General features: G+C 51.7%; 1 protein-coding gene across 3 annotated transcripts in view; it reads right to left on the bottom strand.

Moving 5' to 3' along the window:
- RNF220 (ring finger protein 220) overlaps window positions 1–27,568 on the bottom strand; it is a 317,769-nt gene that overhangs the window by 80,777 nt on the left and 209,424 nt on the right. For all 3 annotated transcript variants that reach the window (XM_039483594.1, XM_039483593.1, XM_039483592.1), the window contains exons 4-5: window positions 16,129–16,174; window positions 492–587 (exon numbers count right to left, since the gene is read on the bottom strand). In XM_039483594.1, the coding sequence (XP_039339528.1) occupies window positions 492–587; window positions 16,129–16,174 (142 nt within the window). The remainder of the gene's footprint in view (window positions 1–491; window positions 588–16,128; window positions 16,175–27,568) is intronic.

The raw sequence follows: 27,568 nt of genomic DNA on the forward strand, positions 1-27,568 counted from the left end.
CACACAACCGGGGGTACAATATGTCTCTTAACTTGCACTGTATTGCACTGACCCCGTAGGGTTGTGTTCTGTTGCATTCTGAGCTGTATGCTCACGCACCATGATGCAATGCAGCCAGAAGTCCCAGACAGTTCTATGGGGCGTAATCATGCTTTGGGGGCATCCCGGAGAGCTGGCTCTTTGCTAATAATAATAAATAATATTTCTTAGATGACTTACTTTTTCTAATAATTTGCATGTCTATCGCCCTTTCTATGGAAGGATCTCAAAGTGCAATGCACTGTAATGTGTTACGCCTCACAGCTCTTCAGTGAGGGAGGGAAGTATTAATACCCCCATTATACACACAGAGAAACAGGGGCAGGGAGGTTAAGGAACTAGGCCAAGGTCACAGAGGGACCTGGGAGTAGCTCTGAGGAGTTCCTGGCTCCTAGTCCTGCGCTAAGACCAAGGGATTGCGCTGCCTGGCTGTTTCCAGGCTGCTCTCTCACCTGATATCTGTCGGAGTGATGGATATCATCTGAGGAGTGAGGCGATGCTGTCCGAGAGTCTCCTTCCCGCTTGATTGAGGCTGACAACAAAATTGACTGCAAGAGAAAGAGAGGAAAGGAGAAATTTACACGGTGAGCAAGGCAGAGCAAAGATACATCACAGGCAGTGTCAAGGTCTTTCCCATTCCCAGCAGGAATGTATTGTCTCTGGCCAATAAATACTGTGACAGGCCCAGAGGGGGCATGTTAGCACCGGCTGACAGCCTGATGGTTTGGGAGAGCAGCAACTGCCGAATCCCAGTCCCTATACACAGCCCGTTCACACAGGAGCTACTCTGCCCTGGGGAGGACTGGGATCCTCCTCCCCATCCTGGGGCCAAGGAGCAGAACATCCCCGCAGCCCTTCTGCGACCATCCCTGCAGCCTCAGGGCATCATGACCTGCATGCAGACCCTACACGTAGGGCAATGTCATTGCAGACCCAGCTGTTACGCTGAGACCGTCACCCATCCTGCCCTCAAATCCCCTCTTTGTGGGTCTGCTGCGGAGGCTGCTGTGGAGCAGGGTCCTATGACCCCTTGCCCAACTTCTCCACACTCTCCTTCTCATGGAGCTGCACTGATTCCAGTGTTCAGGGCCCTCCATGTGGGACGGGCATGGGGCTGGCAGTGCTGCAGAGGTAATGCTCGAGCTCTCCAGCAGGGGCAGCAATGGGCCCATTGCTTTCCCACTACCTGCTAGTGAGTGTGCAAAGATGTAAGCGGCACCTCAAGGCGCTGGGTGGGAGGAGAGGAACGGGCTCTGAAAAGGGAAAAGGATAGCCTAGCATGATATGTACCATCCTAGCCTGGAGTCCTGTCTCATAGCCTCCTATCTGATGACCTGTTTACAGAGAAAACACATCCACATGCATTCATGTAACGTGAAGGTTGTACAATGGACACGGTCAAATGTGAGAGTTAAGTCAGCAAGTGCAACCTTAACTCTGCCCCCTAGTGCACTGGGCAAAAGTCTTTCATTTTAAGGTCAGAATGGATGATCAGGTAGTTTATCTAAGGTTGTAAAAAACATGGTTGTAGCATTTTGTAGCACTGAATAGACACAGAATGCACGAAACCCAAACCCCACACCAGAAAACATCCTCAAACAGGATACTACAGATGAAAGCATAACAATGCACTGCAACAATAACAAGCATTGTGTGAGCGTACACTTAAATTACACTAACTGTCTCAATAATGACATATCACTAACAAAGATGCTTCATTCATACACATTACATTGTAATTTACTATTACTCTTGAATACATAGCATCTGGAAAAACACAGATTTTTTGCACAAGGATATGGAAAAAATCTGAAAATTATTTTTATTGTGACTTAAGAAATATATTGACAGCCTTCAAATCAACAGTGGGGAAGTATAAATTCAGTGCACCCAACGCTTATGGGAAATCGCAGGGCTAGGCTGACAGGACTTACTTCCAGTAATAATTTAACTTTAGTAGTAGGAGAGTTTGAGGGGAAAGTCTATGAAAAATACACATTAGCTAAGGGTTGGTCAACACTAGAAAGTTACGCTGACCCAACTACGTTGCTCAGGGGTGTGAAAAATTCGTCCCTTGAGAGACGTAGATTAGTGGACGTAAACCCCGGCGTAGACAGTGCTAGGTTGATGGAAGAATTCTTCTGTCAACGTAGCTACTGCCTCTCGGGGTGGTGGATTTACTACAGTTGTGGGAGAACCCCTTCTGTCGCTGTAGTAAGTGTCTCCACTACAGGCCTGCAGCAGTGCAGCTGCAGCTGTTCCGCTGTAGCATTTCTAGTGTAGACCCAGCCTGAACTTCTGCATAAGAGACATAGTAAAGCAAGCGATCTTAAACAATATCCCCTGAAAATCCAGCTCGCCAAGTGTTTGTGTCTGAGGAACATCCAGTAGGATGCAACAATAAGAAATGATTGCTCAGAGGCAGGGAAGTCTGCAAAGGGATAAAAGAATATCATCTGACATGTCCAGGCCAACTGTTAAAAGACACAATTCCTTAGAGGGAGGAGAACTTTCCTGAAACATTTGCTTTTGGGCTGACATTAAACATGGAAAAAATTGAACCCAAAATGTGACTTTTTTGGAAAGTTATGAGCAGCTGGAAACAGCATGTCAAATGACTCAGCAGAAAAAGATGGCCAGTTGGCAAGATGTGATCCTCAAGGGCCCCATGGGGCCCTGATCTCGTTTGGGGCATGTCTACGCTGCATTATAAGCCTGGGTCTGGGGGACCTGGGCTTGTGGACTCAGTGTTTCTAAGCCCATGTCTGAGCGTCCACACTGCTTTATCAATTGGGTTTATAATTGCTGGATCCAGTTCTCACAGCCATGCTAATGCGTCCACACTGCACGATGCAGAACTTCTGAATTGAGCTGCGTTCACACTGAAAAATGACAGGGCTTGGACTGGGCTCTTTCAAGGGTCTTTTAGGACCTGGGTCCTGGGTGCTCGCTGACCCGAGTCAGACTGATTTGGGTGTGGATGGAAGGGGGGGCTTGGGCTCAAACCTGAGTCAGAGCCTGGGTGTAGTGTAGACATAGCCTGAGTGGTCAACCTAGGGGGATTCTGCCCTTGCCAGGGGAGAGGGAAGCTGAGCTGGAGTTAACCCCTTGTTCATCAGGGAGCAGGGAATCATCCTGACCCAAGCAGGGTTTACTGGAAAGCCCTGATGTAACCTTAATTCCACTGGGAGTCTGCGTGGATATGGCTGCCCTCAATGAGGGATGTTTGTTCATTTCAGGTGAGCCTGTGACTGGGGAAAGCAGGGCAGGGTTGGCATATGGAGGGTCTCCAGGCTCCTGCCTCCTGCTGTGTTTGCCACAATGCATTGCCTTCTCCTGGGCTGCTAACGTAGCTGTATAAGGCTGGATTTCCCTATCTCCTTCTTAGTGCTGAGGTTAATTATTTCTGCAGCAGCTCTTTAATATTTCTCAGGAGCTGCAGGGGGAATTCTGTTGAAAAACACTGAGTTCCTGTTAGAAAAAAAAGGAACCCCATTCCCCCCACCCCCCACCAAAAGGGGACAAGGGGGAATTTGAAAGGCCTGAGACTGCAAATGGAACTTTAAAATGAAGGGCTGGGGTCTCGGCCTGCCACTGAGAGCTCCAAGTCCGAGTCAGCCCAGCGATTTGGAAGCAAGGGAGCCTCCCGTTGCAGAGGAATACCCCATCCCTCCTGAAATAAACTGACCGTCCTGGTGCTGGGGGCGTTAAACAAGTCCTCCTCCAGGCGAGAAAAATACATCGCGCCCCCCCGACTCCCCCGCCCCAGCAGACCAATCCCTGCCGCCCCCCACTCCGCCCACAGCCGCTGGTAGCTCTAATCCAATATGATTATGTGAAAAATGGCCGGGCTAGCTCTGGAGACAGTAAATTAAACGTTATGTATTAGTTTTTAGCGTGCGGGAAGCACGCCGGCCCCATTTATTCCACAGCCCTCCTGAGCACCATGGCGATGACCTCTGGAAAAACGCAGGGCTAAACTAATCCCAAAGATGTCAATCTCGAGGCCTCTTCTACATACACTTGCTGTTTAGATTAATAAACTGTCTATTTTTAAATTGTGTGCAAGCACTTCAATTCTAAACCCCTCGCCGGCATGTTAAACACGGCGCTCGCGATGCCAAGTCACACTTCCCCTTTGCTGGTAGCAAACTTGACTTCATTTGGTTTTCTCATTTCCCCGAGACGGCGAACGCTTTGCCTTCCCGGCCGCGTAGGCAGGACTGTCACCGCTGCAGACAGGGGAAAGCAGGCGCAGGGCCTGAGGATTAGGAACCCGCGTGGTCTGAGGCCAACCTTATTGCTGCATTAGGCCGACCTCGCTGCCCTCCCAGTTTTGGCCTCTCTTTCCTAACCAGTCATTTCAGGACTGTCTCCTGGCATTTGAGGGGTGGGGGGTGGGGGCACTGTCATGGCACCAGTCCCCAGGGGCATCTGCCCTCTGCAGGCAGAGCTCATGCGTGCCCCTCTAGCCCAGCTAGTATGGAGGGGAATTGTAACCCTGAGCCCCCCCTTGCAATGCCTGGTGGTGCTAACGCTGCCCCAGATTTTGTGCTCAGGGGGCAAGACTGTGGCTCCTTTGTGCTCTCTCTCCCCAGCCCTTGGACAGCGCCATCATCTGGCCTCTGGGAATGTCAGTGCAGAACGACCAGCCTCAGGGCGACTCAAGACAGCCAAATAGGGAAGATGAAGCAATTGCTTGTCACAGTCCAAACCACTGGACTGTGATGCAAATTCTGGTTCAGGCTTTCCATGGAGAAAACAACCAGAAACTCTGAAGTTGAATCTCCTCATGTTAAAAGCCTATCAGCACCCAGACTGGAGGTACCAGAATCACTGGCTCCACCGAGGGGCCCAGAGACAATGGGTCAGTTCATGGCAGTGACTCTGAGGGCGGGGGATGCGATCCTGATTCACTAGGAGATCAGTAACAGAGAGAAAGGCCCAATCCAGAATGCTGAATCCAGGTCCCTTTGAATGTCAGGGATCGGGGCGGGGGATGCTAAGGAATCAAATCCTTGGGTCCATCCTTATGGGTTTGGTTCTAGCTCAGATCAAGAGCTGGAAGGGACCTGTTGCCTGGTTTAGATGTGGCTACAATCTCACACAAATTCCTTGTGAGTTTTTCACTATTCAAGATGGTAGGAAACGGCTCTAGTAAAAAATGATACTTCACATCTGAGGGCTGACAAGGTGCTAACAATCATTAGCAAACTCCCAGCTCCACCCACCCAGATCGGAGCTTGTCCCCGGGAGCTGTCTCTAGAAACACCTAGTTTCTGCGACAGTCACCGAGTCACCACAGTATGCAGCCAATTGCACAAGCCGTGTTTTCCTGTAGCTACTGAAATCCTGCCGCTATTGCTAGAACCATTCATTATTTTATCTGCTTCACCCGAGTGATGCCTGCGTTTTACAGTGCAGGAACTATCATGCTGGGGGGCTATAACTGAGATCAACACGGTTCTGTCTTGCAGTGCCATCTGGGTCACGCCACATTTCATCTGTCTCCCCGACTCGCACTACAGCCACGCACTTTTGCATGGCAGGCGCACTGCTTTGGTAACACGGATGAACTGTGTTTCAATCCTGTCAGTGGCCGATCTGTGTTGTAACTGCATTCCTTCACTATGGCGCAGATGGGACTATAATTTGTGAGAGAAATCTGTCTTTTTAGGAGGGCATAAATCCAGCTCAATCCCCTCATCCCTGATCTAATCCCTCACACATGACTCATATATGCCTGGTTTAGTTCTCCGGCTCTGTGGCACGCATGACCATGGTGTGTTTGTACATGTGAAACAGGCAAAGGCAATGCAGACATGGCTCAGAGATGTTGGATGTTTCCAGCGGGGACAGTAACACGTCACATTTCACCCCCATCACTCTCTGCCCATCACCCCGACTACAATGATTCCTTGCCTCTGAGGCATTCTGTGCCAGCGGTAGAGACTGGAGCCGCTCCCCTTCCCATATGATAGGGCAGGTATATATGTCCATGCACTTCCCAGCAGGATTCCTTGCTGCGTGGACAATGGACCTACACACTGAATTGTTCCTTTTCTTCCAGGGGAAATGGGTACCGGAGAGCTCAGCCCTGCCCCCATCCCCCAGGTACTGGCCAGTAACTCAGATCCAGAGCCTGATCAGATGGTGTTTGACCAGGCTTCATCTCCCTGGGCCCAGGTCTCAGGGCGAGCTCCTCCCGCACTTTCCCAAGGCAAGCCAAGCCCCTCTTTGGGTGTTGAAAGACACAGCAAGGGCCTTGTGCGAACACCAGCCCAGCCTCATATTTCTCCCTCCCCTTTAAATCATCTCTCCGCTGGGTAAAGGCGCTCTCTGTAGAGGTTAGCAACCCGAAGAGGATCAGCCGCAGCATTACACCTGGGGCAAGCGAAATAAAAAAAGGTCACCGGCGCTTTTTAAACATGGACAAAAAAGCCGTAAAATGTGTTTGGAAAAAAAAAATCTGGCATTAAATCATGACTTTTTGCCTGGCTCGCCTCATTAAAAGTGGCCTTTTGGAAGGTAAAATTATCATTGTAAGCGATAAGATCTTTAAGAAAATAATTCACGGCTTCTTCACCCTTTAATATGATAGCCGCCATCGGCTAATTTTTTTCTTAATGGCAACGAGGCCATCAATCTTGTCCAAGCCGTGTGCTCACCCTCTCCTCCCTCCCTCCTGCCGGGCTGGGCAGCCATGTCTCCGGCGTGGCTCCCAGGAGCCATCTTTTACCACCTTCTGCCTTCCCCTCAAATGCTTTGCCTCCTGCCGCCCCCTTCCGCAGGACACTGACTTCCAGGTGCCGGAGTGCATAGGTGGCGGGTATCACAGGCCTCTCCCAAAGCCCGGCGTGGCCCCACTCCTGCTCCACCCCCAGGCCCTCTCCTGTCTGCTTCCAGTTCCCGCTCTTCCACTGTGGCCCAGGCTGCGGCTGGCCGGCCTGTGGCCGGGACTCGGGGCGTCTGGAGCCAGTGCTTGCGCTGCCAGCGCTCAGGGGCTGGGGAGGGGGGGGGCTGGGGGCTGTGCCGCCAGCTGCTTCGGGGCTGGGGGCCACAGTGGGGGTGCTCTGGGCTCCGTCAGGAGATGGGGGTGGAATGGGTGGGGGAGGGTCCTCGGGCAGAAGAGGAGGGGCCTCCCCCAACAGCCAGTTCATGTGCTGTCCGTGCGGAGTGGGAAGAGGGTTTGTGTGTGTTTGGGGGAGCGGGTGCAGGCGGGACTTCATGGGCATACGTGAACATGTATGCATGCATGGAGATGGCAGCTGTATCTGTTCGTGTTCATCGGGTAGAATTCAATCCCTGGGCAGAGGGCTGAGCACAAGGCCTGGGTACCACGTAAGTCCCAGAGGGTGTCTTGACCGTGTGCTGGCCCTCTGCCCAGGGCTGAATTTCACCTTCTGTGTGTGTGGACCTGACCTCTCCAGGGACTGTGCAATTCTGCAGAGCTCTGGGGCAGTGACTGGAAAGGTGACAGAAGCTTTGTTTCAATTAAAAAATGCATGCTCTCAATGACGTAAAAATGATACCACCATCAGCACAGAAGCCCCATGCGTTTAAAACTCAATGCTCTTCCGATCCTACGGCAAGGCTGGGCACAGCGGCTCCCCCACAGCTGCTCTGCTGAATTAGAGCAGCCCGAGGGGAGCTCTAATTTACACTGCCCGAGGGACCAAAGTGTAGCCAGTCATCAGTGTGTTCTGGCCATGCCTCTGCTACACCAGCAGTGGGGAGGAGAGGAAAGGGAGTGTCGTGTAACAGCCCTTATTTCTGCCCCAAACAGATCACTCCTGCAGGGATCTCCCTGGGCCACATTGCGGGAGCTGTGCCAAGCAGCCAGATTACATGAGAGGGCCAGGCCCTTTGTTCGAGGAAATGAAACCTGAATCCCCAGCGTTCCAGGAGGGGTGACTTCTTCCATGGGTGGCTCTGGGTGTTCACGTGTATGTCACCTGTGGGAGAATGGGTGTACCTGCTCGCGTGTGAGTGACTGTGCCTGCGTGTTTACACAAATATGTGTTCCCGTGTATGGGCATACCTGTGTGTGCAGCGGGGAGAGCTGCATGTGAGCAGTAAATGGTGCCGGCAGGTGCAAACAGATCTCTGGGGGCCTGCTGCGTGTGTCTATGCGCCTCGGTTGGCACGCGTGTGACTCTGGCCCTGCGAGAGGGAGGGAGCGGTGTACGTATGGGAGGGAGCAGGAGCTGGTTCCTGTCAGGGTGCAGCCCTCCGCACCAAGGAAATGGATTGAAATTGCCAGCGTCGCCTCCCCCTCCCTTAACTACCTTCTCCCTGTGCCGCAGATGGGTCAGGTGTCAACGCAGGGAGAGGCTGGCGGATGCCTTTGACATTCCCTCTCCTTTCAAGGCAGCCATTTGAGACTATTAAGTGCTGGACTCTTGCTTTCTGATAGCCCCAGAAAAACACAGGGAGTCTATTTTTCTTAAACAATCTATCCCAGTGGCTGTCAGCAGAACAAATACCCCAGCCCTTCGTTTTCTAGATCTCTGTGGCCCTTTTTTAGTTTGGCACAAAGTGTTTCCTGCTTGATGCATTCAGCCTTAACTCTGCCGTCTAAATAGGTACTTATCACTTAGCAGGGAGGTGAGAGCTTGACATGTTTGCTGTCTCCTGCCCTCCCCTCCGGTAGGGAAGCAGGGGAAGTGTTGCTAATAGCTGTCATCACTTGGGAACTGTAACCCGAAAGCAACGACTGATACCAGGCCTGGGCTCCACTTCCTCCCCCGCCCCCCCGCAGGCTGGGGGGGATGTTAGTGCTGGAGGATCGTGGACACAAAGATGCCAACGAACGCCAGTTTAGTCCTAGAACGAGGGGGACCAGACCTCCCATGTGGCCGGGACAGGCCCCTTTTTAAGCTCTGTCCCGGTTGTCCCGACTTTTCTTTTTTTTTACAGAAATGGGCCTTTGTCCTGTTTGCTCCTCCCAGCTGATCAGTTGGCAAGAGAAACAGATGCCCAGTTTACCAAAGCAGTCGGGTGCGGGCGTGGGCGGCAAGGCGAGGTGCTGGCAATGGAGCCCAGGCACAGCCCAGCCCCGGCTGGCGGGATCTGCAGGGGGGCAGCCCCAGCTGCAGTGTGGAGGTTGGGGGTGGGGTTAAGCCCCAGCCCCACCCGCGGCACCATGGGGTATGGAGCTTGCGGCGGGGGCAGCCCCAGCTCTGGTTGGGGAGGGGGTCAGCCCTAGCCACCGGGTGTGTGGCTCTGGCAAGCTCTGCAGGGGTGTGTGTGTGTGTGCGTTGAGCCCTGCCGGTGTGTGTGTGTGTGTGTGTCTGGAAAGCCCTGCCAGTGTGTGTGTGTGTGTGGCTCTGGCAAGCTCTGCAGGGGTGTGTGTGTGTGTGGTGAGCCCTGCTGGTGTGTGTGTGTGTGTGTGTGTGTGTGTCTGGAGAGCCTTGCCAGCGTGTGTGTGTGTGGCTCTGGCAAGCTCAGCAGGGGTGTGTGTGTGTGTGGTGAGCCCTGCTGGGGTGTGTGTGTGTGTGTGTTTGTGTGTGGCTCTGGCAAGCTCTGCAGGGGTGTGTGTGTGTGTGGTGAGCCCTGCTGGGGTGTGTGTTGTGTGTGGCTCTGGCGAGCTCTGCAGGGGTGTGTGTGTGTGTGTGGTAAGCCCTGCTGGTGTGTGTGTGTGTGGTTCTGGCAAGTTCTGCAGGGGTGTGTGTGTGTGGCGAGCCCTGCTGGCAGGCGTGTGTGTGTGTTGCTCTGGCGAGCCCTGCTGGTGTGTGTGTGTGTGTGTGTGTGGGCCTTTGGCAAGCCCTGCCGGTGTGTGTGTGTGTGTGTCTCTGGTGAGCCCTGCTGGTGTGTGTGTGTGTGTGTGTGTCTGGCGAGCCCTGCTGGTGTGTGTGTGTGTGTGTGTGTGTCTCTGGCGAGCCCTGCCGGTGTGTGTGTGTGTGTCTCTGGCGATCCCTGCCAGGGTGCGTGTGTGTGTGTGTGTGTGTGTGTGTGTGTGTGTCTCTGGTGAGCCCTGCTGGGGGGGTGGGTGTGTGTCTCTGGCGAGCCCTGCTGGGGGTGTATGTCTCTGGTGAGCCCTGCTGGGGTGTGTGTGTGTGTGTGTGTGTGTGTCTCTGGTGAGCCCTGCTGGGTGTGTGTATGTGTGTGTGTGTGTCTCTGGTGAGCCCCAGCCATCCCATTTTTACCTTAGGAAATATGGTCACCCTATGTAGAAACTTCCTTACAGGCCTGATCCTGCTGCCAGGAAAGCCAAGGGGAAAAACTCTGACTGGTTCAGCAGAGGGGCAAGGCAGGGGCCTTGGCTGTGCGGTGGAGTTGGGAGCGAAATGTGGAACACAGCGACAGTGTAAGAGCCCCCACCCCGTAGCCAGGGCTTAGCCATGATAGACGGATTTCGCTTGTAAACGTTCTTCATAAGCCAGTGCTACAGCCGGGGGAGATGTGGCCCAGCTCTGTTCAATGGCCTCCCCCAGTGACATGGCAGAGTTAGGACTAAGAACCCAGGAGTCCTGCCCCCAGTCTCCTGTTCCTACCACTAGAGCGTGCTCCAGAGGAGATCACTGGCTGTGCTGGCCATTGCATTCAGAGGGAGGCAGCTGGGAAGGGTTTAAAACAGAGATTTTGTCAAGGTTTAAGGCTTCACGTCTTGTCGGCCTTCAAAGCTCTTTTTCCTTGGAGGGCTTTAGCGGTCAGATTTCCCAATAGGGGCAGTAATTCTTCTGCAATCTGCTCTAGGAGGCTGTAAAAGAATGGGAGGGGGAGGGGGAATCAAAGAGATCTGGCCCTGTAGATGGGTTCCCAGCGCAGCCGGCCTCTGGGCAGGGCCCTCACTGAGGCTGGGCACAGACCTAAACAAATCAGCCACCAACATTCTCAGGAATAAGAAATGGAAGTTGCTTCTAGTCCTTCTCCTTTGCCGTCAGGTTGCAATGACAGCCAGTTTACAGGCTGGAACATTAACGCAAAGAGTAACTTTAAAGTCAATATTAGAAAATGCTGCCGGGAAATAAACTGTGAACTCCCAGAGCAGATCAGCCCAGCTCAGCCCAGGCTCCTGCAGTGGTCAGGACCAGCTGCTCCACAGGAAGGTGCACGAAAACCCTAGGGAGCAACCATGGAATGATGTGCCCATAGGGGATGTTTCTTCCCAGCCCTCATCATTTAGACACTGGCTAATACCCTGAATCCAGACAGGTGAGATCATTTCTATTCACCTGTCCCCGCAGATGTTCTCATTATCCATATAAATGCCTAATCCCTCTTGCCCTACATGATATCCAGTGGCAGGGAGTTCCCTAGGCAAATTATGCAGTGTGTAAGAAGCAGCGCTTTCACCGGGATTCACATCAGCAACCTGCTCCACAGAGTTACGCTCATCCAAACACGGAACAGCAGTAATACCGTGTGACTTATGTGCCCGATAAAAACTAACCAACGCAGGGCTGATTTGGGGATATCACATACTCCGAGCGAACTGCCCATGGACAAGCCCTTCCCCCGGAAGGAACTAGTCCCAGAGAGGATTCAGTGGAGAATTACAAATGGGGGGAAATGTGAAAAATCAGGACTACAAACCAAGAGACGCGGAGTCTCTTTGCAGGCGATTGGTGATCCAAAGGAGCGACTAGTCGATTCTTGGCTGGAGAGCCGCCCATCCACAGCTCACATGCGTGTGGGCTTCGGGGTTCAGTGTCTCCTCTCTCGTTGCTCGGGGCAGCACTTTGAAAAGAAGCCGCTAACGGAGCACACGCGCCGGCAGCCCCTGAGTGTATTTGCCTGTTATTAGCCTGTCGTTTCTATCAGGGTAGTGCCAGGAAGTCCAGTCACGCACCGGGGCCCCCTTGGGACGGGTGCTCAGGCGCCAAGCCCCACAGAAGCTAGTCCCCACAGGGACTATAGAAGGGGCCTTCCTCTCTTCTCAGGCTCTGCTCTCTGCTGTGCGCTCATGTGCTGCTCTGTCTGCTGCTTGCTCTCTGCCCACCCTGCAGGCCGAGGCAGTGCTGCCCCAGGGGGGGGTGGGAGGAAAGAAGGACCGGTGAGCTCTAAAGAGCAGCACGTGGAGCAGCAGAGCAGACACACAACAGAGCAGCTGAGAGCCACCTCTCCCAGCCTCCTTCCCTCCTGTCCTTCTTCCCGATGGCCACCTCCGGGCTCTGCCATATCCGTGGCCCCCTCCAAAGTTTCCCTCCTGTTCTTGTCCTCCTGTTCTGGGACAACTGGAGGAGAGGAGGACACCTGGAAGAACCGACGACTGTGTGCTGCTGTCACAGGGGGTGAGGGTGAGGGGGGGCTGGGGGACTCTCCCCCTGCCCCTGGGGAATCCCGGTCTTCAGATGCAGGGCAGATGTGGGGGGAAGGGGCTTCAGATCTGCCTGCAGAGGAGACTTGCATCAGCAAGTCCTTTCCTGGCCCATACAGACTCAGCAGGTGGGCTGAGCTCTGGGAACAAGACCTCAAGGGACATCACAGGCAGGGTGGGCTTGAGGCAGAGCAGCAGAACCAAGGCCAGCAGGGGCCGAAACGGCATCAGTTCAGGACCAGGAACAGCGCCGGGTGCAGAAGGGAGGAGATCAGGACAGTGAAGGGCTCCCATAGGCTTGGAGCCTGTAGGCATGTGCCAGGGAAGATCTGCTCTGCAACAGAAGCAGCTGTTTGGGGCTCCGCTGAAGGAGCCGCCACTGCCAGAGGCTAAGCAGCAGCAGCTGCTACTGTCAAGCCCACCTCCCACTCACCTGCTGGTCTACTCTGAGCAGCAGTCCCAGGCTTGGTAGAAAAGTGCCCCCCCGTGGCTTGTCCTACAGGACAGCGCCGCGGACAGATCAGTGCTGGTCTCCCAGAGAAGGAACGCAGGGAATCCGAGCTGTGAAGAACCATCTGGTTCTCAACACCGCCCTTCGCTGCAGCTGAACGGTGGGGAGGGAGAGTGAATCTGCTGCCTGGAGCCCTAGCCCGGCCGTCGCTGTCTCTGCCAGCTCCAATAATAGAAGAATCCGATATAATAATCTTGGATTCATCACATACCATGTTGAGTGATTGGATTTTCTTTGACATGTTGCCATGAAAATTGACCCAGTGCGGTGAGTGACAGCTCTTAAGGGGCAGGGAGCCAGTGAATGAAAAACACGTGTTTACACCAGGGATTTTATTTCCAGGCGAGGTCTTTGCCGGGGGAGTGGGGCAATTCTGGGGGAGTGCAGGGCGAGAAGGAAGCACACAGAAAGGTTCTGAATAAACAACAGACTATTGGAGACGGTCTGGGGTTAAAATAACCCACCCCCGCCTGTCATGACAGGCCGGTCCCTGCCCCACCCGCCTCAGGACAGGAGAGCATCAACTCTGGTTCTCGACGGTCTACTCAGAGCTCCCCCAGCACTTTCCAAAGCTGCAGGTCTGGTGCTAAAGACTGGGTAAGTAATGCACACCCAGTGCATGCCCACCACTAGTGCATACGGCCTTGGGTGAGACCCTCTTTTGTGGAGAAGGCGACCAGCAGTCAGGACACTGGGGTAATATTTCCTACAGGTTATCAATGCGCACAGCAGAGACCGGCAGCAGGGACCCTGGTTTAGCATCTCATCCCCAGCCTGGCCCCTCCTTCGCTGTAACAGGCCCCAGGACTGCCATGCCAGCACTGCGTAGGAGCCCACAGTAGGACGTAGGGCCAAGATCTTCTGGCCGAGGGGGAAGATTGTTGCTAAGTGAGTCAGACTAACATTGAATCCATCCCCTATTGGCTCATCGCACGCCTGAGAGCGGACACTTGGAAAAGGCCTGGCCCCGCGCCCCCCCTCCGGGCTGTGATCCTGTCACATCGCACAGTGCTCCTCAGCTTGGATCCAGCCCGTTGGCCTTATTCCCCGCAACGCAGGTGTATCAGACTGCGCTCCTGCGGCAGGCCCGGCCTGTTCTGACAGGGTGCACCAGGCCAGGAAAGCAATAACTCAGCCAGCCACAAAGAGACGGAGCAGCTTCATCCCACAGCTGCCTCCTGCTCAACTCCAGCACCATTACAAAGGGGCCTTTAATACCAAGCTAACATGAACTGAGAGCACTGGGCCTTTCCACCCCACACAAGACTTGTCTCCCAGCAAAAGCCACCTAGAAATAATGAATCCTCCAGGGCCAAGGAGCTTGCAGGCTTTCTGAGAGCGGAATGAAAGATTTCCAGATTTCCCCCTCTCCCCCCCCACTCCCAAGGCTTCTTGAAGTTAATGTTCTTAGGCCTGGACGTGACGGGCAAAGGAAAAAGATCCATGTGGTGACAGGAGGCGACTGATCTCTTTTACATAGAACAACTCTCCAGTCCCAGTTTAATCCCCTCTCTCAAGGCAAATGGGATTCTTTGTCAACAGCAACTTCAAAAGCCCGGCCCTGCCGAGAGATGGACCCTTCTTCTTTATCTGGTGTCTGTCACTGACTCGGTGTATTTACCTCCAAACAGCTAATCTGTCTCTCTAGCCCTCACTCCCCCTCTTGGGCTCTGCAGTGGGGACCACTGAGTTATCAGCCTTCAACCCTGACAACCAGTGAGAGGGGAGCCTGCAAAGCACAGGTGCTTTCATTTCACCTGCTCCCTTTCCTGCTCCTTTGCGATGTCAAAAGACAGCCTCAAAGCGTCTTGATTTTCAAACACACTTTGGAGTTTTTTCAATGCTTGTTTTTCACATCAGACATCTCAGGGCCTGCCTTAGCCGAGAGATGCTGAGACAGCCACGTCTCACTCTCAGCATGTAAGCTGGGAACTCCCGAGTTCTAGTCCTGGCTGGGTCACTGACTTACTTTTGTCCTCAGGCAAGTCACTTACCCTCCCTGTCCATCAGTTGCCCCGGGGTAAAACATGGGCCGTGACCCAGGCCTGTGAGAGTCAGTAAGTGCTACCGGAGGAATGCGTTTTGCAGACGCCAAGTGCTATCAGAGTACGAAGTAGTATTATGATCTCTTTTCCTGGAGGTCTTGGGAAATTGTTGGAGGATCTGGAAGGTAACTGCACTGCAGCTCTCCCAGCCCCATCTCGTGTGGGTGTGTGACGTGTAAACTGATGCGCAGAGAAGAGAAACGACTCCTTAATGTCACAGTGCTAGTCAATGACAAAGTCGGACCCAGGAGCTCCGACACCCAGTTCCATGTGATTGTCTTACCCGATAACATGGAAACAAGTGTGTTTAAATGTTGAACAGGGCACGGCTAAAACCCAACTGAGACCTTTTCAGCTCTGGGTTCCAATCTTGCTGAATTGTCCAACTACACAACGGAGCCGCTGCTGCCTAGTGGATGGAGCTTGGCAGCCTGGCCTCAGTTCTGCCCCTGCCTGTGCCACTTAATTTCTGTGACCTTGGGCAAGTCACTTGACTTCCCTTTGCCTCAGTTTCCTAATCAATTAAAAGGGGAATAGCGCTGCTCAGTGGCTCCTGCAAGTTTCCTGGAGATGTAGCTATCTGTCTAGGTACACTTTGGGCCCCCTTCACTGGAGTATTAATAGTAACAGAGATGCTGCTGCTGCATTTTGTGGGTGATAGATGTGGCTCTCAGAACTCTGTGCTGGGCTGAGGGGGTGGCAGGTCACTGCCAAGGGAGGGGTCTACAGTACCTTGGTACCATTTCAACATGGGGCAGTGGCTCTTCTTCCTGGTCTGTTTCATTTCCCCAGGATGTTCTGACTCCCACCTTTACAGAGTCAGAATGCGGCTCGGACTCCACGAACTCCAGCGCACGGCTTTGTGCTTTGAGCTCCGGCAGCACGATCAACGCTCGTCAGCTCATGAGACAGAACCTGGGGTCCTGGTGACCTGCCCACTCTTCGGCTGCATGGCCCCTTTGGCGCAAGGAGGAGTGGCCCAGCTTGCGCTGGGAGCTAGCCACAATGGAGCAGCAGGCAACCTCCTGGCAGCTGGCCAAGTAGGAGCAGCTTCCTCCGATCCCCTGGTTAGCCTGGTGCTTGAAAATGAGCCCAGAAACTACACAGCATTTCACCTCTGGGGGAGAGTCACAACAGACGACCCCATTCAAGGGACACCCATTATCCCGGGGACTGGTGCGCGAACCTCACCACATGGGACGCGTGTATGTGAGGAGGGAGCAGGTGTGAATCACGGAGCGTGACAACAGGTGTCGCTTTTCCTCACTTACCTTGGGGGTGCCAGGTGCCATGGAATCCTTCAGTATGGAGTTCTTACTGCCAAGAGAGAAAAGCAGAGAGTGAGCATCCTGGCCACTGCCTGACAGCAAGGGGCAGGGGCGGGAAGTGGGGAGAGATCGTGCAGGGGAAATAAAGGAGGTTAAATACCGGGGGCCAGGGATCCTGGTTCTGATCAGAGACGGGGCAGTTTAACCAAACTCTCCCGAACTGGAAGGGTTTGGATCAAATGGGGCCTAGGGTGGAGCCAGTCCTGGCTTCGCAAAACCCAAATCCAGCTGATGAGATTTTGCAAAGTGAAATCCATTCCCTCCTCCTGCGGCTGCTGCCCGCCTCTGCCTGTGACCGCGCCGAGGGGCCCGATCCTGCGAGATGCCGAGTGCCTTCTGAAAGGAACGGAGGGTGCTCAGCGCTGCGTGGGAACGGGCTTGAGGGAGAGCAGAACAAGAGGAAGCGAGCGAGATTAACCCCTAAAAAGAAGGAGATGAAGAAAACTCCCCCTCTTCCAACCAGTGCCAAGGAGGCAGCAGTTCTACCACTGGCCGGAGTAATTTGTTAATTCCGCTTGTTTTCCATTTAGCGGCGGGGACGAGATCACTGTCAGGGCCCTCCTCCCTGCCTGCCCCTCCCTGGCGTGAGATGCTGCAGATTTAATAACGCCTTCCCCCCTCCAGACAGGTTCAACTTGAAACAATTACATATCAAAGCCGACATGGCGGGGAGGCCCGCACTGCAATTTTTTGGTTATTAAAGTAATCTCTCTCATGTAAATTCTCCTGCTAACACGCTGCAAACAGCATTAGGAAATAAATTATTTCCCCATGATTCGATTTGTCAATGCAAAGCACCTGCAGCAGGCAAAAGGATCTTGAAATATGTTGCCAACCTGATGCCTGCACTTGTAAGTACATTGTGGCGGGGCGGCTGGCTCCCACCTCTCCATAGCCCCGGGGAGATGATGGATGGATGGATGGGTGGGTGGAGGGGGGAGGTTAGCGGGTGGAGGCGGAGGTTGGGGGGGGAATGGAATTGTGTTTAATAACAAAATTTGTATGCAAGTCTGCATCCCAGGCTAAGGATGAGTGATCGGCAGCCAGAAAGTATTAAAAAGCCTCGCTAAACAGCTGCTGACAATAGAACAAGACATATCAAATCAGATCTACTTCAGAAACATTAATATACACACCATACAGACACACACACAGACCCGCACACACACTCTCCTTTCTTCCCAATCACAGCAATATGGGAGACATCAATACATTTTTATGAGACTTTTAGAAGATCAACATGGTACTAGATGTGACAAAAAAGCAATGTGGCTGTCATGTTCGCTTTGTCGGGGACACTCTAGCCCCAGATGCTGCGCTGCAGTGGCAGTGGGGAGAAATTGAATTTGGCTGGCTTTAATCTGCCTTGATTTGGCAGATGGCTGGGTGTTATGAAATGAGAAGGGATGGAGGAAGGTGTTTTCTCCTCAGGCTACAAACCTCCACAATCCCACCACACCCGCCCGTACCCCTCTGTGGGCCTCAGAAGGGGTGAGATAAGGAATTATTTGTCATGATCGGGTCACCAAAGCGCAAGAGATCAAGGCTTTGCTTCCTCTCCGTTCCCATCCCCAACGCACAGAAGTCAACGAGGCACTTTTAAAACATGATTCTTAGCCAAACAGCTGCAGTTACTTGGATTCTTTGATGGACATGAACATGGATGAGCGTCTCAGTCATCGTCTCCCTCCCATCTATCCTTCTCTAGGATTGCTGATTGTAGCAGCCTTGGTAATGGGGGTGCTTTGCCTTCCAGAACCACTTTCACAGCCCAGCCTGCCCGTGCCAGCTCTGACTGCAGTGGCACCAGCCAGCTGAACAGGGGAACATGCTGGAAGCTGTTTCTCTCTGTTCTCTCATGCGGAGATTTCAGCAGCACAGGGCCTGGACCACCCAGCTCCACTGGGACATATTCTACCCACACTCTGTGCAGAACAGATGCAGGTTTGCGGCACAGGGTTGAAATGCAGGGGGAGCCCACACAATGGCTTTGCAACCCGTGCACGTCCTGGAGCACAGCTCTGTGGGTCGTCAAAGGGTTGGTTTAGGGGGAAGGCTGGAGCTGACAGATTTGCAACCACAGGGTAGCTACTGCAGGCGCTGCTGTCACTCCACAATCTGGGGGGAAGGGGGGTCCCTTCCCAATCAGACCCAGCAGATTTCCCCTTTGCACAAGCCAGTTACTGGGGCTGAAGCTCAGAACATTGCTTACCCAGTGTCTCCAGCAAGTCCATGGTGTGTGTATTCCCTACCACAGGCACACTCTGTGTGTGCTGGGGGAAATAGGGAAGGGGTGTGGGGGGGGACACAGGCAGGACAGTGTAGGGTACTGTCTGTGCTGTACCCGTCCTGCCCATGGGGTAGGCAGGGGTCATTAGTCTTCAGGGCTGTGAATATGGCACCTTGGAGCAATGCAGGATTCACAGAGGAGTTGTGAAGTTGATTCCACCTTTTTTTCTCTGCTCATTCATTCCAATCCGGTGCAAGCAGAATCTGGCCCTAGATATTATGCAATCGGCTTGATTCCTGCTTTTCAATGTTATCTTTTTATTTAAATCATTCTGCCAGGTGTGAAGCAACTTCTTTCCCTTTTAGGCAAAATATTATATTTAAAAAAAAAACAAGTTTCATTCCCTCTGTTGTTAATGGTGCTTGAAATGATTCAACTTAAAAGCAACACTGAGAATCTCATTTATTTTTCACCAATGATACCCTTGTTTGTCTCCTCCAAAGCCTTCCACCTTCCACAAGGAAAGATTAGTTAGTTTCACACTTTTTCTAGCCAGTTTCATTTGCTGGTTCCCCTCCTCTAAGGCTGCAGCTTTGAGTTGCAAACACTACTGAACAGGGGGTGGGAGGAGGAATAAATCTTTGTTTCAAAAAGTTGTTTCTGTAACCACTGGCTCAGTGTGTCGCATGTGCCCCTCTCGCGGACAGGCCACAAAGGAGAGCAGCCTACGGTTGATAGTTACTCAGCCCTCAACGCAGTTGACCCAAAGGCCACTGAAGTCACTGGACAGTCTTCCGTGGACTTCACCGGGATTTGGCTCAAACCCATGCAGCTGAAAATCTGACGGTCAAGCCCTAGGGATAACTGGGGGCTTGGAACATTTTCACTGGATTTGGGTTTAAATTTAATGGAAAGGTTTCTATTATTCCTAGTTTTTGTAATTTTTCAAAGTAAAACCCTACGTTTGGGGCCAAATTTAGTCCTGTTACATCAGTCCTTTTAATATTAAAAATGAAAAAGAAAAAAGAAAGGGAGGGAGCGTGAGAGAGAGATTTGGAACGGACATAAACTCTCATGCCTCTGGGCATAAGCCAATCTCCAGCTCTTGGGGCTTAGGAAAAAACTTTTTCTGGAACAGATTGTTGCAAATGTGCCTGCTGTGGGGTTTCTTGTACCCGCCTCTGAAGCATCCCGTGCCGGCCTCTGTTGGAGGCAGCCACCGGAGCAGATGGACCTTGGGTCTGATTTAGTCTAGCAATTCCTTTGCCCCTCTAAATAATAATCTCCCATAAAGGCTTAGCAGCACTCTCCTTCGTGGGAGGCTGTGCGCTTCCAGGCAGTGAACTGTTAAGAGAAGCTAGCAATGGGCTGAGAATCGAAAGGCCATCAGCAAAGAGAAACCTTCCATTCCATAAACACCGCAGACAAATTAAAAATGGTAAAAGGGAAATCAAGACCTTTAAAGTTCAAACACTTTTCGGTGCCTTTTAAAGTTTTTCGCTCTAGGCTCTTGTGGAGAGCACAATCTTTGGAGACCTTGGAATTCTCTTTAATCACTAAGCAAGTCTGCAGTGGTCTGAAATGATCACACATTTACATAGTAATAACCCCGACACTCCCCACATTATTTCATGGCGAGCGTATTTCCACTCGGTGAGTGAGCCATGTGTTTTAAATTATTACCTGTACATAGGAAATTAGTTACTAAGTATGATATTCACAGGCTCCTCTGACACTTCTAATTAAGGTGATTTACACAGAATTATCCTTTGAAATAAAAAAATGGTGTTTTGCTAGCTAATAAAATATAATTACTACCCGTTTTTATAAGTTACAGTTAGTTTTAATCTATTTGGGGAATTGTTTATCTAGTTCATTACAACAAAACAACTTCTTTCTCTTTTACACAACAAAATTATGAAGGAGAGAGAAAGGGCATATGGGGGGCGGGGACATCGTTGTGGCTTTTTGTTTTGATCAGCTACATGGACGCTTCTATGTTAATCCATTTTTCGGGGATATGCACTTGTACCGCACAGAGAGTGTGTGTGTGTGTGTTGGGTTGTGATGATCTCAGACTCCAGGATGGAAAGTCACTGACTCAGATGGCTGGAGCTAAAACCTCATCAGGGGGCCTATGCCCTGAGATCATTGTGAAGGCATTCAGCTGGTCACCCGTATTAGTGTTAATGGGAGTCAGGTGGCCGGATACCCATGTGCTGCCGGGAACCCATATCAGCGCTATGGTGATTTCTACCTCTCCATTTATTATTTCACACCAGCTGTTAAGAGGAGCGTTCCCTTTCAGCAAAGCTTAAAGAAACAGGCGATAAGGCATGGATGGGCAGGAGTCTTTTAAAAACAGGCTCTGACTTCCTGAGAAAAATCCCCAGTTAATGCTAAACAACACCCAGACGTCCCCAGGGCCGCTGCTCTATTACCCAGAAGTCCAAGGGGTGGTTATCCACATCCAACACCACACGCCCTGCAGTCCCAGGGGCGTCGGTTCAGAGCCAGCGCCACATTCGCTGTCACGTATAGTGACCTTTGCCAGTTTTCCTTCCCAGGAACCCTCTCCGTCCAAAAACAGGGGATGCCATCTCAGGGAGTGGCTGTCCTCCAGCTGCCAACAGACACCGAACACCTCCTGATTCCCCGAGATCACAGTGCTCGTGCAATGGAAATGAAGAAGACACAGCTCTGGGAATCTGGCAGGATGAAAACGTGTATGCGGATGTGGCATGTGTTTCTGACAGAGCATCTCTGGGGCACATCGTGCTGACCTGAGTGCAGGGGCAAGCTATGGCCAGCCTGCCTGCAATCGCAGGAGGTTGGATTCCATGACCCAGGCGGCCCCTTTGAGTCCTATGACCTATGTTCCTATGATTCCAGCCTATGGAAGATGTGCATGGGGACAGTGGGCTCAGGACAACTGTTCAAACCCGAGTCCCTAAAATTAGACACAGCTATAGTTAGGCACCTAGATAAATGTGGCATCATTTTCAGAAGTGCTGATCCCCTCAAGCTTCCATGGATTTCAAGCTGGTCAGGGATGCAACCCCAGGCTCTGGGTGTCCACAGCCACTGACTGCCAGAAGCTGGGAATGGGTGACAGGGGCTGGATCACCTGACGATTCCCTGTTCTGTTCATTCCCTCTGGGGCACCTGGCATTGGCCACTGTCGGCAGACAGGACACTGGGCTAGATGGGCCATTAGTCTCACCCAGTGTGGCCGGATACTATCAATGTTTATTTTTAAACATTTTTAATGTTTATTGATTTAAATTTTCATAGTTGCAGGAAATAATGTGGGAGGAGGTCAGACAATTATTAAACATAGTAGATGTTGAGATTTGAAAAGTTAGAGCTTTATAGCCATTAAAGCACAAATTGTCAATATCATATGGCAAAATATACAAAGTAAACAACTTTCAATCAAACTCTAATAAGTTCTCAAGCAGCATTTGTCTTACTTTGCCTAGCTGTAAATTTCAATTATTATCAATGGAAATATTTGTAGTCTGTTTGTGTGTGTGTGGTGAAACCAATGTTTCCTGACATTTACCCATAAAAATCGAATCTTCCAAGCCTTCCAATAACTGACAACATAGAGGGAGATTTGCTTTTGCTCACTTGTTTCAGCCCAAGTCCATTTTCCGGTGCAACTTGTAACTCTAGCAGGTACCATGTTTCCAGACACAAGTGGGGGGGGCGGGGGGACGGAGGGTCAACTTCCCAGGTTGAGCATCATGGGTGGCTTTCCTGGGGATGCAGAGTGGAAGCTGCCAAACTGTTTGCTCAACACGTTGGCTTCAGCTCTGGAGGATGGACTGACAGTCTGGTTATGGGCCTTAAAAACAGATATGGGTTGATAATTAAATCGAATCAACAGGCTTAAGAAGGCTGGGCTTGGGCTAAGGTACCAGGCTAGGACTTGGGGGGGAGGGGGTTGTTCAGTTCTCATCTCTTTCTGTGTGACCTTGAGCAAATCATCTAATCTCTGTCTCCCTCAGTCCTCCATCTGTAAAATGGGGATAATGTTCCTTTCTCTGTCTATTTAGAGTGTCAGCTCTCTGGGACCGGGATGTCTCTCATTATACACAAACAATGGACAGCACAATGGAACCCTGACCTTGGTTGGCTTCTATTGTAAGACAAAGTGTTCTGCTCTCACCACTAGTCCATGCTGCTGTCTAAAAATCTTTAAATACTTTGCAAACATCAACTGACTCTCAGGAAAGTGTATTCAAGTGAGACCATGAAGAACCCCCAAAAGCAGGTTAAACATAAATGGTCGTGAAGAACGCTGGTCACGGCAAGGTCTAAGATCATTAGTGCTTAGTGCAATGGGTCTGGAGCCCTGGGCACAACCACTGTGCAAATAATTATAAATAATCACGTTGATGGAAGAAGTTCCTTGTGCTCAGGCAGTTAAGATCGTTTGTGTTTATTGCTTAATATAAAATTTCAATGAGAAGATATTTAAGGAGATGGGTGAGGATGCGGTCGACAACTGCTGATTGCCACATACCTGTTATTCTTCTCCTATGAAACCATTCCATAAAATAATTCTCATCAGGGCTTTGGCTGGAAAGAGACCCTGCCAGCTCGCATTTGGCTCCCAAATTAGATTTTGTACAAAGAAACTTTAAATATAAACTTGAATGGAAACAATTTATTTTTAAAGCAAATTAATGGCCCCGGCAGCAGGATTTGCAACACAAACACCTCAGCCCTGGGGCAGAAGCACCTGAAAATGAAATTTGTCAGAACCCAAAACAAAATGGGCCTCTCAGTTCGCATTGCCCAAGCTGGGAGAAATGCAAAAAGGAAATAAGTGGTGGTGGAGGAAAGTGAATTGAATTTTTTTTAATGTCAGTTTAAATACATGGAGGTGTCATTTAAAACCTAAATAGAGAAATTAGGGTTTTTAAAAAACTACATAGGGCCAGATCCTCAGCTGGTGTCAACTGGCATAACTCCAATAGCCTTTAAAGGAGCTACAGTACATCAGCTGAGTGACTGGCCCGTGATTTTTAATTTGACAAGGCCCTGTCAACATCACCTGCTCCATACTCCAGTTAAAGGATCGCCCAGCACCTGATCTGCGGGGCCAGATTCCCAAAGGCTCAGTGCCTACAGTCAGGTCTGGACCTTCCCAAGTGCTCACCACTCAGCAGTGACCATGGTGCCCCTCCTGGCTAGATTTTCACAAGAGCTCAGCCCCCCAGTGGCTTGCAGAATACTTGAAAACGTGGCGTGTGGGGACTGAAATCCTTCTCCCTGCTCCCCAAAATAAATGGAACCCCAGCAGGATTGTGGCATCATCCGGACGGCATAAAACCCTGCCAAGGCGTCACCTGACCCCACTCAAATCCTGACGTCTCTCCGTAACCTCACCCCCATGGCCCTGTGACTGCGACACCCACCAGGAACTTGCAAGCCAAGTGCTCAGGGCTGAGCCTCAGCCTGCATCCATCAACTGGTGAGCCCAGTGTGCTGCCTCCCTAGCTCTGGTTAAACAGGGCAGCGTCTCTGCATGGAACCTCCTCCCTGAGCGCACCCTGGTTTCAATAGGGGCTGAATGATGGAGTGGAGGTTGGGGCGGGGAGGGTTTCTCTCTACTAGGGTTTCATTTTCATCTCAGTCCTAGCTTTGTGTTTGTCACACACGCTGCTTAAAACCCAGGCAAAAAAGGAGGCTACAGAAAAAACCCATAAAGGGAAGATAAAAGTCAGAGGGAGAAGCAGGATGTGAGATTGATCTTGGGGGCTCTTTGTTACTGCTGGGGTAATGAGTGGATAATTATCCCCCGTTGGTGGTACTAGTGCAGAAAAAGGCTCCAGTATCAGATGTACACTGCTTAGGGGGGGAAATGGACCCAAGATTTATTCCCCAGCTCTGTTTTTTCTAGGTGTTCCTTCCAATTCCCCTCTCATGCACAGAACCAGGCTATCTGAAGGTGTGCTAGGATCGTCCCTCTAGTACATACATGGCCCCCTGTTGACAGAGTATCAGAGCCCCTCCCATCAATGGCTTTATTGTGTGAGGTAGGGAAGTACTAGCCCCATTTTACAGGTGCAGAACTGAGGCACTGAACCATTAAGTGACTTGCCCAGGATCACACAGGGAAACTGTGGCAGAGCCAGGCATCAATCCCAGGTCTCTGAAGGCCCAGACCAGGGCCTGAATAAGACCACCCCACAAATTTGGAAGACTTACTTTAGGCACCAAAAGTTTTGAACACGGTGGCTAATTTAAAGAGGAAATGGACTTCAGGAGAGAGCCACTACTGCAAAAATTCCCCACCCACCCCCAGCAAGGTGTTTAGAGGTCAGTGGGAGCAGCTTTGGCTTTAGCAGGAGTAAAGCTGGGAGCCAGCCTGCTTCCCCCGGGGTCCCAGAGTTTGTCAGGGGCGGAGAGGAAAGGGGCGTTTTTCTCTGGGCCAGGTGGCTGCATTTCTCATCCTTCCCTCTGCACTGGAGAAAGTGTCCAGGGCCGTTATGGTTGTCACCCTCTGACAGCTTGGGGACGACTCTCTTCTCTTCCTCTCCCTCCGGGGTTAATCTGCCACGGCGAGGGGCAGATGATGGTCTGTCTGGGCAGATGGCTCTTTGCGTCCGAGGGCTCAGATCCTGAGACGACTCACGCACGTGCTCAGCTGTGAGTACACAATGCGTCCGGCTGGGCTCAGCGGGATCACTCCCCCGCATAAGCCTTTGCAGGATTGGGGCCCTCGGTGCAGCCAGCCAGCACAAAACCCGCACATCATCTACCCCGCACTGACACCTACAGGGGGTGTGTTTGTTATCTAGTAAATGTGCCTCTGCTGTTGCCTTCCACTCCAGCGCGGATGTATTTCAGTGGTGCAGGAAGTGATTCCAGCTGTTAAAGAGCCTTGGGATCCTTCAGGATGGAGGGAGCTCGGTAAATATAAGACGCTGTTTAATTTAATTACGTTTCCACTCCCCATCCTCCCCCATGGCTTCCACCACCACCTGCCCTATCCCCCCGAGCTTCATCTCCTGCACCTCGCTTCTCCTGCTCTCCGGAAACACGTGCCCCAGATCTCCCTGCACCCGGGTTTGGCATCACTGAGAAGTTCTCACTTCCCGGCTGGCCCCCTAGTTCTCACACCGTGGGTCTAGATTAAATCTAGTCTGAACCAGGCTGGTAAGGAAAAAGCTGGCTAATGCAAAGGGCAGGTTCCCCAGGCAACTGGAGAGCCAGACATGGGCCTGAGCCAAAGTCCCCAATCCAGACACCGTTGAATTTTGGATGCTGAAATCCAGAGCTGATGAAACAGTGCAAGAGCTCAGGACTGGCAAGGCCAGAGCAGTCAACCTCAACCCGCCTCGTTCTGACCCGTCAGTGTGAGAGCTGATGTGCTGATTCTGCTAGCGAGGGGGCTCTTGGAGCCAGCCTGTGCCCGCTGCTGTGACAACTGGATCTACAAACAAACCCAAACTGTGAGCTCAACTGCAGACGGGATGTAAAAGTTCATAGGACGTCCCAGTAACTTCTCATAACAAACGTTGATGAGAAACGGTGCGAAAGGGAGACGGAAACGTCCTATTGGGTACAGGGAAAAGGCCTCCTGGGATGATTCAAGGACTGTGTTGAAATTACGCTTGTTAAAACCAGGGGATGTGGAGCCAGAAGTTAATGAGCCAAAATGAGCATGTTGGCCATTAAGCCTCATTGGTGAACCAAATAATGAGGGGATGGGCTAGTCCACTCACCACGCCCTTTTGGGGCCTAAAGAGACAGAGATTTTGTGGCGAAAGAAAGAACAAAGCCAGGAACAGACAGGAAGAACAGCCAGAAGCTACTGGAGAGAGCCAGCCCGCCGTCTCCTGGGACCCCAGGCCTTTCTCATCCTCATCCATAAGGTATCCTGACCAGAATGGGCTGGAGACAGAGAGACCCAAATGACATCACCACCCCTGCCGGCTCCAGCTGAATCCCAAGTCCCAGCGGGGGTGATGGTCATTACCAGTTTTGATACCAACGAAGCGACTGCCAAACAAGATGGGGGGGGGGGTCCTTCTAACCACCAGATAAAGGGAAAGGGAACAAGGGATGGTGTTAAAATGAAACAATTATTTAGTGCTTTACCTTTCAAAGGCTTTAACTGATTTTCCTTCTTTTCTGTTTTTTAATAAAAAGTTAAAAGCATTTTTAATGATGTGTTTGCCGTGGTGCTAGGCAGGTTCAGGTCTCTGTACACCCTATTCACCACGGTTTAATATTGGACAGTGACTGGGTTATGTTAACACCTTTGGCCCATTTATTCCAGCTCAATTAACACATCACCGTCTACTGGGAGGACACCACAGTTATCACTAGGCTGCATGCCAGCATTGCTTGGAGTTTCTCTAAGGCAGCAGGGAAAGAACCCAGCCCCCTGCCATTTGATTAAAAGGGGATGGGAATCTCCACTAGTGTTTTGTAGAGCAAGGTATATGACACATGGTCAAGCAATTCTGACTCTATACACTAGAGGGTGGTGGTGCCCATAGACACCAGCCAGTTCCTTGCAACTTTTTGCAGAGGTTTCCATTCACTGCCTTGCAAACAGTCCAGAATCGCTTCATGCAAACGTAACTGGGCTTTGAGGGTACTGGTGTGCTTCCTATGAGGCTGCCTTGGAACAGAAATGCCTGGGCCGATTACTCACAGGGCAGATCCCGACAAACAGGCAGATAATCCACTGTAGGGCTTGGGAACTGGCCACCAGACAAAGCTGGAAGCTCAGCAAAGATCCTGCCCTCTGGCTCATTCAGGTCAGCGCTCGAAAGCCGCAGGGCAAAGCAAGCGGCAGGGATGTGGCCGTCCCTTCACGATGCTACCAGAGGATGGCAAATAGCCTCGTTAGGGACTTGTCCTATTCTATGGGAGCTGAGCAGAGGCGGGGACAGAGAACGCAGGCGTGTGCCCATGACTGCACGAGCAGCAGAGGCAGCGAGCACGTGTGGATCTGTGAGCCTGTGTCATGTATGACAGCATGTGAAAAGGGATGTATAAGTGCACAGGAGGATATGTGGGATGTGCACGTGTGGGTGTAAGGGCGAGCACAAGTGAGTGTGAAGCCATGTCTATGCTCAGGGGCCATAGTGATGCTGCTGTCGCCCCACAGTGCAGCCACAGCCC

Source organism: Mauremys reevesii, linkage group 8, assembly GCF_016161935.1.
Source record: "Mauremys reevesii isolate NIE-2019 linkage group 8, ASM1616193v1, whole genome shotgun sequence".
NCBI lineage: Eukaryota > Metazoa > Chordata > Testudines > Geoemydidae > Mauremys > Mauremys reevesii.